This window comes from Eschrichtius robustus, chromosome 10 (genome assembly GCF_028021215.1).
Source record: "Eschrichtius robustus isolate mEscRob2 chromosome 10, mEscRob2.pri, whole genome shotgun sequence".
Lineage (NCBI taxonomy): Eukaryota > Metazoa > Chordata > Mammalia > Artiodactyla > Eschrichtiidae > Eschrichtius > Eschrichtius robustus.
This window is the reverse complement of record NC_090833.1, coordinates 116,695,369-116,708,975: the sequence shown is the minus strand read 5'-3', so window position 1 is coordinate 116,708,975 and position 13,607 is coordinate 116,695,369. Positions and strand designations below refer to the sequence as shown.

The 13,607-nt window shown below is 45.8% G+C and overlaps 1 protein-coding gene across 1 annotated transcript in view; it reads right to left on the bottom strand.

The window, feature by feature from the left end:
• Positions 1–1,198: 1,198 nt before the first annotated feature.
• The window catches only part of MFAP3L (microfibril associated protein 3 like), a 43,474-nt gene continuing 31,065 nt past the window's right edge, over positions 1,199–13,607 (bottom strand). Inside the window, exon 3 of the mRNA XM_068552822.1 lies at positions 1,199–6,818. Within this exon, the coding sequence (XP_068408923.1) occupies positions 5,893–6,818 (926 nt within the window). The 3' untranslated portion in view covers positions 1,199–5,892. The remainder of the gene's footprint in view (positions 6,819–13,607) is intronic.

The window sequence follows — 13,607 nt, the reverse complement described above, 5'->3', positions numbered from 1 at the left end:
TTTTTTGGTAATCCTCTCTTTGACATGAATACACTTATAATTTTCATTTTGGGTTGACAGTAAAGGAAAATTTTATTGTGGCAGGACAAACTCACGCTTTCAGCTCCAGATGCTCAACAAGGACCAGTGTGGGACCATTTTTAAGATTTCTGACTCAGCGCTTAAAACCTACCAACACCGGAGCATGTCCTAAACGTGGTCACGGGCTCTGCTACACCAGAGATGTTCAAGCAGAGCTGAACCCCTGTGTGTCAGGGACTCTGCCGAAAAGACAGGGAAATCAGAAAACCTGACACTTATTTTCCAGCTCTGTGACTACACGCTTTGAAAATCACTCAGATTAATATTAAGCCTTACCTAGGCTCCTCTGATTAAGGCCCATGAAGAATGCACTATTCCAAAACCTGTAAAAAAAAAAAAAATTAGCAGCTGTTTGTTCTGGGTCTGAAAATATGTACCAGTTAAAATTACGCAGTTAGGACAAAACTTTCCTATTTTCTCTTCCCTGGTGGCACAATTGTTAATTTTTCCATGAATGCTACCACAGTTCTCTTAAACCTTTTTTTGACAGAACCTCTGGATCTTAAGTTATATGCACAGTTTATCCGGTAACCCATTCAATAATTTTGTTGGCTTCTCCAGATCTATAGCAAAACACTGACTTTCTTTCCCATTTGGTGTTATCCTTTCTTGTTTTGTTTACACGACCTCATCCTATATGAGAGGAATCCAGCTTTCAAAGCTTTCAAGGGGCACCTCCTTAGCATATTCTTGGATTTGGACTGGACTGGGTTCTGTCTAGGTGTTTTGTGTTGGATCTATGACTAATGTCTTCTCCCGTGGAATGTTCTGGGTAGGTGAGTTTCCTGGTCTTCGTGGATTTTCTACAATAAGCTTGATGTTACATGTTAAAAATTATTTCTTCATGTAGATAGTCATTTATAAAAAAATAAATGGCTATCAAGTTTGTCAGGACAGAGTTAGGATTTTTGAATTTGGATAAAGTTTGCAGATTCACATAACAATTACCTCATTTTTCCCTTTTCCCCAAGATATGCCACAGATGCAAAAGGTAGGGATGAGGACTGACTACGGATTTCTTACCATTGGAAAGAGTAAATCAGGCCACACTCACACAGCCTTGAGCTGGGACACAACACGCTTGGCACACCTGTGCAAATCCTTTATTAAAGCAACAACCAAAATACAGGATGGCTCACATGTTTTTTTTGCTTTTTTGCTGCTATATCAATTTAAATATTAGTCATTTGTTTATACCTTTAAATTATTCTTAAAAGGTGAACATTTATAGCTCACAAATCAACAGTTTGACATTTCCGCCCAGATACATTTTTCCATCTTATTTCCTGGCTTTAACAAAGAAATTCCAGAACCAGAGGAATAGCACATCAAACGTTAGGTGCCAGCATCTTCCGTGAGCACTGCTGGGGTGTCTGAGAGATACACTGAAGGTTTTAATTCCTCGTTAAATAAAAATAATTTATGCCAGAATATTCTTAGAACTATTTGCTTTCTGTTTTTACATTCTCTATGAGCTTCAGTTTCGACTGTGATATTCTAAGCATTAGTCCCCTTAAAAATGACACCTCTAAAAAATCTCAGTTAAAAATCATTATCACCCTCATACAACATTTTCTTGTATAACAGACACTCAGTCCTTCAGGAAGCAGAATAAGCAATTGTTTTTTTCGATTTTTTTCCCCACCACTGATTTGTTTAATTCAAACCTTGTTAATCACTGGTTTAACCCTAAGAGTCATTAGGAAGATGAACTTTGTTATCTACTAAAGGATTTTTAAATGAATAGGTGAATGTAAAAATGACTAATACCGTGAAGGTAACAGGTGCTCAAAACACGTGTGTGAATATACAACGAGATTTGCTGGCTATTTAAAGAGTACCAACGAATTAGTTTAAAAAGCAAGAACAGAAACCAGGATTATGATCTAAAGGGACTGCCAAAAGGGTACGTGAAGACAGGTACAGGGAAGTCGCTGAACTGCGCTGGGTATAAAGTAGAGGATCTGAAAGATAAGGTAAATGCTCCATTTTCTTACCCAGTGAAACACTGGGAGGAAACCCCTGTTCACAGAACCACAGGGGCTGCCCTTCAAGAGTTTTAGCACTGGTACAACACTGAAATTCAACCTGCACACACAGGAGTCTGATCTGCCTTTTGAAATGGCTCGTCCGCGGGCTGGGATTGGGGTTTCTGTGGTTGAGTTAGTTTGTGTTGGCTGCACTACATTTAGAGGCTGTCTGTCCAAATCCTGCAAACATTCTTTCTGCCTAACATTTTCTTCACGAGCTAAACAGCTGAACAGCTCTGAGACCACCAATAGAGAACAATCCAAACATTAGATGAGAAATGTTACCAGCCCAGAGAATAAGTTACACAGCCATCCTTCAAGCCAAGTCTTTCCATCACGTTGCTTTCTTATCTCACATTTGCCCTTCAAAGAGGTCTGAACAACACGGGATGTCTACAATTAAAAATGAAACACACAATGAAAAAGATAAAGAAGGGAAGGATTCCAGACTCCACTGTGTGGGAGGCCAGGCCTTTTGGCTTGGTTTTGAAAAAAGAAAACGCTCACCAGCAATCATTCTGGGTGTAATGACACAGCACAATAATGCTCAGGATGGGTAAGGACATTCAGTTATTTTCAGAGCGATTTCTATACATTATAGATGTCACATTTGGTTCCTAGAGATTTAGTCAAGTATTACTATTTCTTTTTGTCAAGTATGATATACAAAAAGAGAATAGATGTGCCCTAAAAATATGAAAATATAATATATAAAACAAAACCATTATAAATTACATAGATTTGCAGTATAAAATTTTTTCCCATTTAGAATAAATACCATCCAAGTTTACAGATCATCTATGTGAATTAAATATGCACACATATCTGAATCATTTTCAGAACTTCAAGAAAAGAAATCGCTAGAGATATGACCAGATGACTCAGAAACCAGAAACTGCTTGCTTTTGAGAATAATGACCTAAGACCCAAAGGACATGGCTTGGGATTTAGTGCTGTTAAAACTGCCCAAAAGAGTCTGACGTATGCATGTGTGCATACACACACACACACACACACACACGCTCACATGCAGCCATACTTTTATGAATTTCTATGAAGCTCAACAGTTTATCTTTGAAAAATCAGCCAAAAGTCACGAGATCATCTCTGTTCCATATTCTAGCAGGAGAGCTTTTCTATTCTGTAAAGAAGCTACAGGATGAACAGGAAGAGTGTGGCCTTTCTGGACAGAGAAATCTTCGTTGTAAGCCAGCCTCCTCTTTGGTTGGCTGTTATTCTATCAAGAGCTTTCTGATGCCTTAAAGAGGGGAAAGGTTTTGAAAAGTCTATATAATCTCGCCAGTCTAAAGAAGCTAAAACCAACCTGAAAACATTCTTTGGTCACACATTTCTGCTCCTGCTTCATAAAAAATCTGCCCGTTTTTAACTTTCTATCCCTAATCAGTGTCTAGATGGGAGAGATGCCTTTTCCTGTAATTTCCACGTGGAAATGTGCACATGGGTTTCGGTGGAGGGAGAACTGGACAGAATGGGAAAAGGTTCATGCAGTGTCACAAAATGAGTGTTGGCCCCTGTTGTCGCTTTGGGTGTACAGATCCATGGTAAGAATCCGCTGACCTCCATGACAAGTGGAAAATTCTAAGAGGTGGAGATAAAACTCTTCTGCAACCAAATACAGAAAACCCTTGTCCAGAGAGTGCAAGTGGGAGGTCAAGGTTTCTCTCGATTGTTCACTACTCACTTTTTATGTGACCACCCAAGACACTCCTAACTGATGGCAATGGGTCACTTGAGGCCAAGAGGACTCTGATCCAACTCTGAGTCTTGTCAGACCACCTGTCACACCGGTTATCTATACATAGAGAAACCCCTGAAGCCAAATCTCTGCCCTCAGCTACGGATTCAGATGCTTTTGCTGTGAAGGTTGGCAGCAAGAGCATCTAGCCTCACGTGCCCATTTCTGCTCTCAAGACTGCTTGTCTCCTGCAAGGGGGGCCATCACACACTTTCCATAAAACTCTAAATGTCTGAGCCGCATGGGATCTGGGGACCCATCAAGTACCACATCCGTGTTTGTCAGATGAGAAAGATTAAACCCAGGGGGGTGTCGAAGGTCACTTATCCAGATAGCTAGAGAGTGAGGACTAAACATCAGATCTGCTCTCACATCCGTGTGGCCCAGGGAACCTCCATGGAAACCATGATGTGGCCGTGACCCTCAAGACGACTCCAAGGTTATGGCTCCCCTGCTCATACATGGAAATGAACCAATACCTCTCATTCTTCCCACGATGACATCTAAACTGCAGACGCTGCCCTAATGATTTTGGGATTTGAGTTTTTGAAACTGATCCTCTTGATTTGCATTAGTACTAACTTTCAGCATAAAGAAGATTAGAGGAACCAGAGAGGAAAGTGAAAAATCTTTCGAGTAACTGTGGAGGAGGGCCAGGTGATTCTGCGGGAGAGGGGACCATCTAGATGGAGCTCGAGCCCGTCCGGTCTGTCCCTCTGCCAGGGAAGGAATGGAGGCCCCACCTGCCCAAAGCCTGTGGTGGTTACTGGCACCGTCAGACGAGACGCTAGCCTTTGGGTGACTAATTTTGTCGTTTCTATAACATCATTCTGCCGCACATACAACTGCTTTCTTGTGGGACAAAATTAATTCAAGAATTCTGGTGTGAAATCTGATGCCATCACCCTAACCTTTCGCTCTCCCCTTCAAGGACGGACGAGCTAGCCCTGCAGTTCAGAGAAGTGGGCCTGGCTAGGCGACCCCACGGACCCTCACACTCGCTGCCCCAAACCAAGCGTCTGGGTCCCCGGACGGCCCCTGGCGGCCCTCGAGGGAGGCCCACATTCTACACCTACACGGATTCCTCAGATGCCTCTGTCTCTGGAAGCAACACGCGTTCCAGATCAAGCAGCAGCCGTGTTTGGAGGATGACGTTACTTAAACGTAAAAACAGCACTTTTCATGGACAGTTTGGGCAAATTCAAGTTTACAGTCTCCCTGCAACCTCAGCTGAGCTCACCCAAAGGCTCTCAGAATCGGACAGGCAACACATTTTTATTTGGCTATTAAAGTGCTATCCTGGGCAAGGTTTTTTTTTTTCTCAGTTTCACAACAGCAGCTTCATTGGAAACAAACAAAAAAAAGCGATGGATGGAGACAGGCCTGGGAAATGACAAAAATCACGACGCTGGTAACTGCTTTGGAACATTACAGATGACTTGTGGGTATCAGCCCTGACACCAAAGCCTCTGAGGTAAAAGTTTGGCGGGGGGTGGAGAGAAATAAGGACAAAGTGGCAAAGGGGACGAAACCAGAAGGAACGATTAGCATTCGTATCACAACGACTCGGTTATAGGGGAACAGGGAAGGGGGTTAAAACTGAGAAGAAAGTGCAACAGACCCACGGCCGTGCAGTTGCTCTCGTAGCAGACCTGTAATTTTTTAAAGGAAAAGCGCTGCAGTGTGCATTGGACAGGGCTCTTGACCTCAGAGTCTCTCACACCAAAAGGGCATCAGCGATTAAGGTATCTGGCAGAGAAGAGCCTCTGAGATTCGTGCCGTGCGCACAGACACCTGCCCAAGGTCACCGGCTCTGCACCCTGCCGCTGCTGGCATCCTCTGTCGCGGGGCGCGGTCCGGGCACACAGCATGCACACAGGCGCTCCCTTCTGAAGGGGCCTGGCTCCTACCTACGGGACAGGCGTCTCCGGTAAGGCTTAGCGGCGAGGGCGGACCGCGTCTGGCCCTGGGGGGGGGCGGCCCTGATTCTCGGGGTGTGCATAGCTTCTCGGGGGGGGGGGGCTGTTAGACATGGCTTTCACAGACGACGCGGGCGTTCCTGTCGCGCGCCCCGGCCGGCTCTGCGGCTTCCAGGAGACCTGGGGGCAGGACACGGTCCGGCACCTCGACGGGCGTGGGCTCCTCGGAGGTCAGCGCCGCGGATGTGACCTCGGTGGACGGCGCCGCGGACTCGGGGGAGCGCTCGGCCGACGGCTCGGTGTCCTCGTCTCTGGCCTCGAGGGGCCCCCCGTCCCGGTCATCCGTGGGCTCCCTCTGGGCCTGGGGGTGCACGGACACCTCGATGGCGATCTGCTGGGGCTGCTCGTGCAGCGACGAGGCGTCCGAGTCAGCGGCGGGGGACTCGCTCCGCTGCAGGGTGGCGGGGATGGTGTAGACCTCGTCCCCGGTGGCGGCCTCCTGGCCCTCAGGCGCCGGGCGCACGAAGTTCTGGCCCTGCTCCTCCAGCCCCACCACCTCCATGAGCTCCTCCACGATGGTCCTGCAGTTCATGATGAGCGGGGGCAGCGGCACGCTGCGGGCCAGCTCCTCGATGTAGCGGGCGAACTCCATGGTCTTGAACTGTGTGACCTTGGCCAGCTCCAGCGTCTTGGCCGAGGTGATGATGGGGATGCGCTTGGCGATCTCGAAGGCCTTCTGCAGCTTCTCGGCGCCCTCCGTGCGGAAGAACTCATTGATGGCCTTCTCGGTCTTCTTCAGGTGGCTGCTCATCATGCAGAGGCGGGTGATGTTGAGGACCAGCACCACGGCGAAGGCCACCAGGCACACCACCATGTAGTACACGCCCATGTCCCCCGACGTGAAGACCACCCTCAGCGTCACCGTGTTGTTCACGGTGCCGTGGATGTTGGCGGCCACACATGTGTACCGACCTCGGTCCGTGAAGGACACCTTGGTGATGTTCAGGAGGCCGTCGTGCATCTGCCACTTTCCTGCAGGAGGAAGAGGACAGAGTCAGCCGGGCCCTCCGCTCCCTGCAGCCACTGCCCCGCACGTCGCTGCGTGCATCTCCCACCACCGTGTCTGCCATTGCCGACGGCGCCCACGGCGAACGCCGACCTCGCCGGACGGTGACAGTGTTAGCTCGCCTAATCCGCACAACTCGGGGAGGAGCTACCAGCACCAGCCCATTTTACAGTATGGAGAAACTGAGGCACAAGTCCACTAAGCCACCTCCCCAGGGCGCCAGTTTGGAAGCAGTTGAGCTAGACGTGAACTTGAGCCCAAGAGGCTGTCCTCTTAACACCAAATCATACTGTGTGATTCCACATCCTAGAGAAAAATTAGAAAAATAAACAGTATGGAAAATACTTGCTCTTACTAGAGAATTCCTTAATGTAGCATCTGATTTTCTAGCCTGCCTGTGAGCATGGCTCTACAGAATATATATGTTCATTGGAGAGTTTTAATACTTTTCAGAAGATAAAGTACTTTAGGATCAACATAAAAACTGGAGTAAATCAATTAAATTGTAATGGTTCACCTGGGTTTCTCATATTTGAGATTGAAGTAGTCCTCGTATGACCTCGGTTGATGGAAACATAAATAATTAATTTTGAGAAGCTACAATGAACTATGTCACTTACAGTTACAAGCTAACGCTGTGGAGATTCAGAGGCTGGGTGTGAATAAGCAACAATTTGGTTTCGCTTTGCAAATAAATCATAGACCCATCAGGTTAAAACCAGGCCTCACATAATGGAGAATGCACGTTGAAAAGCATTGTAATAGATAAGAATTCTACCGCTCTCTGGCCTGGAAAGGATCGTTGCACTGGGAATGAGGTTCTTAATCTGAATTAATCTTTGCTAGGGATTAATCCTTAGTCTGCCTGTGTACCCGCAGGTCAGAGGACCCCGGGAAACGTGATCCTAGCTTTGCCTTCCAGGTCTTGGGTCTGAGCCTTTCTGAAAACCCTCCACCTCCCTAGACTGTCCTGTAGAGAGAGAAGGGTCCCGGTCCGGCCTCGGGGGAGTTCTGAGGAGCAGGAAGATCTTTCTGCGTAAAAGCACTCGCGTCCCCAGGCAAGCCAGAGGCCTCTCCTGAGAGATGCGGCAACTTAGCGTGTAGTTTCCTTTTAAGGGTGTATTATCGCTTTGTATTTTTGCTTGTTTCATCCCCTTCTGGCAGTAACTTAATTCTAATTAAAGTCTGATATTTCCCCAAAGCAACAAGCAATGGTTTTTTAAAAAAAGAAGAAATTTGTGAGCACCAACGTGACCAGGGTCTCCAGGGACTGTGGGATGAGACAGCAGACGCTCCCGTTATTCCAGGTCCTCTGCTCCAAGGACCATCCTTCGGGAGGCTGGCCGGAGCCGTGGGGGCCATCGGGGACCTGCAGCCCCTCCTCCCGCTGGCCTGGGGAGCCTGGCAGGAAGCCTCTTGTAGATGCTGTCACATTCCTCTGCTTTCTGAAGGAACATCTGTGAAGAGTGGTTCCTGGTGTCCCCAAGTACCCTGCGTCTAATAATTCGGCCAGTGTACTTTCCCGAGAGTAGGAAACACTGGTTTGGGAAATCTAGCGAATTTCCGTCTCTCGTGAACGTGTATGAACAGACCAACCTAGAGCCCGGCCTGTGAAATCTTCTCTCGTCCAGATGGGCACAGGCAAGCCTCCCACCCTGTCCGTTCGTTCCCGAACATGAGACTTGATACTTCAGTGGCAGATTTATCCAAATAGAGAATAATTTGAGCAAGGGAAATGATCAACTTGTTTTCTTAAAATGTGCATGTTTTATCAAACCACACTACAGCAGGCATAGAAAAAAATAACAACTCTGGTTGCTTGAAAGCTTATTATAGATGTGGAAGGTACTGGGTTCCAGAGAATTACAGACTCTACCTATAGGAGTTTCTCATACTGATTGTTGGAAAACAACAGGAAATAGGAAGGGAGAGGGTGAGAAGATGAGGTTATTTGTATGAGGGACAGTTAGGACCAATGTGTCCACCTCCTAACCTCCCACCCTCGCTCCCTCTGTGGAGGAATTATTATCTACAAATTCAAGGACAGGGTAGGGGGACCCAGGGTGTGGAGGAAGAGCAGAAAAGAGTACTGAACTCAAAAGGCTGGCACCTGACGGTAACATAAACAAGCTCTCTCCCCACACCTAGGCAAGGCGCTCAGGGACAACTGCACCTAATTGTGATAGAAAAGTGAAGTGCAGAAATGCACACCAGTTACAAGATACCAACAGTTTCCTCTACCGACTATTCAAAGGGTTTCTGAACTTGGATTTTATAGTTATCTTTAGGCATGTTTTTAATCGTCTATTGATGTATATTTATCTATCCTGGACCCAAGCGATTCAAAGCAGATACCGACTCAGACACTCCAGAAGTTCCCTGTCGCACGGTCAAAACAGGCACAGGCCGGAATCAAACACAATTAGGTGACACTTGTTGTTCGTTCTGGTTCTGGGGAAACCGGTGAGACGTAGAGTGCATAAATTATTAGTTTGGCACGTATTCTGCTTCTTAGCCCAGGGCACTGGGTCCTTGGACAAACATCTATCATATACCTTATCCAATAATTAACCTCGTTTGTTCCGGAAGCCCGAAGCCCAGCCATGAATCTGCGAAGTGACTATATTTGCCTAACGATAAACCACAACAATGAATCACATATGATTATCCTGAAACAGGCAGGTATTACCCCTAATAGGAGCTGTGACACTGTAGTTAAATAACTGAGACCCATCTCTCTGCCAGCAAGTCCCTGTTTCGGGTCCATGACAAGGACATCAAGACATCCCTCTCTTCAGGGTTCAGTCCTTCACTATATTTCTCTTGAAACAAAACACATATCACATTTACTTTATGGATTAAGGTAATATTAATGCTGCTTAGGCTTCTCAGGTACAACGAGGTAAAGTGAATGTGTGACCTGGACTAAACATTCTTTTGCCAGATCTCAAAGCGAGTCTTGGGAAGCCAGCACACACACACACACACACACACACTCATTCTGATGACAGAAGATTCTGACCTCAAAGGTGATGTATGTCCGTGTCACGTCCTATTTAAAGGCTGATACATTCTTTCCTTCCTAGGAACTAAGACTCTAAATACTTCCTCTCAGCCTCAGCATGACCTTGGATTAGCGAGAAATAAAGATTTCTGCATGTTCTCCTGCTGTATGCAGCCCCGAACACTATGAACCCCACCCTGGGGGTCCTCCCACATCAGCAGGGGCCCAGGCTCATGGAGAATCACTGGCAGCCGCCCCACTAGGATCGTCTCGAGAACATTCCTGGGCCACGTGTTGCCTTTCTCCTTAGTCTGTAAATACCTTGTCCTGAGACCCAGCCTGGAAGGTCTGACTTCAGCCATCAGGAGGTCGAGGGAATAAAAAGGGCCACAGTGACTGTCACACGGACCCGCAGAACCAGCCACCTGGGGCAGGGACGCTCGGTGCTGCAGCTCCAGAGATGATTTTAAACTGGAGTTGAGCAGGGATGTCACAACCACGTGCTGAATTCTCACTAAGCTGCATCACTTCAGCACAAGTAAACACCTAAAATGTGAGCCGCTGATGCTGAGTCACTTCAACAGGCAATGGTTTTGGAGGAAATGCACAACTAAAAGATCTTGCATGCCGCAACTAAGAGATCCTGCATGTCCCAACGAAGATCCCACATGCCACAACTAAGACCCGGGGCAGCCAAATAAGTGAATAAAAAAATTTTTTTTTTTTTTAAAGGCAGATGTTGAGCCATCACTTTCTGATTCTAATACCAAAGATTCTGTGTCAAACGTTTCCCTGACAGATTGGTTCAAGATGGCCAACTAGAAGGACGTGTGCTCACTCCCTCTTGCGAGAGCAATGGAATCACAACTAACTGCTGAACAATCATCGACAGGACACTGGAACTCACCAGAAAAGATACCCCACATCCAAAGACAAAGGAGAAGTCGCAATGAGATGGTAGGAGGGGCGCAATCACAGTAAAATCAAATCCCGTAACTGTTGGGTGGGTGACTCACAGACTGGAGAACACTTATACCACAGAAGTCCACCCACTGAAGTGAAGGTTCTGAGCCCCACGTTCAGGCTTCCCAACCTGGGGGTCAGGCTTCCCAACGTGGGGGTCCGGCAACGGGAGGAGGAATTCCTAGAGAATCAGACTTTGAAACCTAGTGGGATTTGATTGCAGGACTTCGACAGGACTGGAGGAAACAGAGACTCCACTCCTGGAGGGCACACACAAAGTAGTGTGTGCATGGGGACACAGGGGAAGGAGCAGTTACCCCATAGGAGACTGAACCAGACCTACCTGCTAGTGTCGGAGGGTTTCCTGCAGAGGCGGGGGGTGGCTCTGGCTCACCATGACGACAAGGACACTGGCAGCAGAAGTCCTGGGAAGTACTCCTTGGCGTGAGCCCTCCTGGAGTCTGCCATTAGCCCCACCAAAGAGCCCGGGTAGGCTCCAGTGTTGGGTTGCCTCAGGCCAAACAAACAACAGGGAGGGAACCCAGCCCCACTCATCAGCAGACAAGCAGATTAAAGTTTTACTGAGCTCTGCCCACCAGAGCAACACCCAGCTCTACCCACCACCAGTCCCTCCCATCAGGAAACTTGCACAAGCCTCTTAGATAGCCTCACCCACCAGAGGGCAGACAGCAGAGGCAAGAAGAACTACAACCCTACAGCCTGTGGAACGAAAACCACATTCACAGAAAGACAGACAAGATGAAAAGGCAGAGGACTATGTACCAGATGAAGGAACAAGATAAAACCCTAGAAAAACAATGAAAGGAAGTGGAGATAGGCAACCTTCCAGAAAAAGAATTCAGAATAATGATAGTGAAGATGATCCAGGACCTCGGAAAAAGAACGGAGGCAAAGACCAAGAAGATGCAAGAAATGTTTAACAAAGACCTAGAAGAATTAAAGAACAAACAAACAGAGATGAACATTACAATAACTGAAATGAAAAATACACTAGAAGGAATCAATAGCAGAATAACTGAGGCAGAAGAACAGATAAGTGACCTGGAAGACAGAATGGTGGAATTCACTGCCGTGGAACATATTAAAGAAAAAAGAATGAAAAGAAATGAAGACAGCCTAAGAGACCTCTGGGACAACATTAAATGCACCAACATTTGCATTATAGGGGTCCCAGAAGGAGAAGAGAGAGGGAAAGGACCCAAGAAAGTATTTGAAGAGATTACAGTTGAAAACTTCCCTAACATGGGAAAGGAAATAGCCATCCAAGTCCAGGAAGTGCAGAGAGTCCCATACAGGGTAAACCCAAGGAGAAACACGCCGACACGCATAGTTATCAAATTGGCAAAAATTAAACACAAAGCAAAATTATTAAAAGCAACAGAGGAAAAATGACAAATAATATACAAGGGAACTACCATAAGGTTAACAGCTGATTTCTCAGCTGAAACTCTATAAGCCAGAATGGAGTGGCACGATATATTTAAAGTGATGAAAGGGAAGAAACTACAACCAAGATTACTCTACCCAGCAAGCGTCTCATTCAGATTCAACGGAGAAATCAAAACCTTTACAGACAAACAAAAGCTAAGAGAATTCAGCACCACCAAACCAGCTCTACAACAAATGCTAAAGGAACTTCTCTAAGTGGGAAACACACGAGAAGAAAAGGAACTACAAAAACAAACCCAAAACAATTAAGAGAATGGTAATAGGAACATACATGTTGATAATTACCTTAAATGTGGATGGATTAAATGCTCCAACCAAAAGACACAGGCTTGCTGAATGGATACAAAAACAAGACCCATATATATGCTGCCTACAAGAGACCCACTTCAGACCTAGGGACACATACAGACTGAAAGTGAGGGGAGAGAAAAAGATATTCCACGCAAGTGGGAATCAAAAGAAAGCTGGAGTAGCAATACTGATATCAGATAAAATAGACTTTAAAATAAAGAATGTTACAAGACACAAGGAGGACACTACATAATGATCAAGGGATCAATCCAAGAAGAAGATATAACAATTATAAACATATATGCACCCAACATAGGAGCACCTCAATACATAAGGCAACTGCTGAAAGCTATAAAAGAGGAAATCGACAGTAACACAATAATAGTGGGGGACTTTAACACCTCACTTACACCAAAGGACAGATCATCCAGAGAGAAAATTAATAAGGAAACACAAGCTTTAAATGACACAATAGACCAGATAGATTTAATTGATATTTATAGGACATTCCATCCAAAAACAGCAGATTACACTTTCTTCTCAAGTGTGCACGGAACATTCTCCAGGATAGATCACATCTTGGGTCACAAATCAAGCCTCAGTAAAGTTGAGAAAATTGAAATCATATCAAGCATCTTTTCTGACCACAACGCCATGAGACTAGATATCAGTTACAGGGAAAAAAAACATAAAAAACACAAACACACGGAGGCTAAACAATACGTTACTAAATAACCAAGAGATCACTGAAGAAATCAAAGAGGAAATCAAAAAATACCTAGAGACAAACGACAATGAAAACAGGATGATCCAAAACGTATGGGATGCAGCAAAAGCAGTTCTAAGAGGGAAGTTTATAGCAATACAAGCCTACCTCAACAAACAACAAACATCTCAAATAAACAATCTAACTTACACTTAAAGGAACTAGAGAAAGAAGGACAAACAAAACCCAAAGTTAGTAGAAGGAAAGAAATCATAAAGATCAGAGCAGAAGTAAATGAAACAGAAACAAAGAAAACAATAG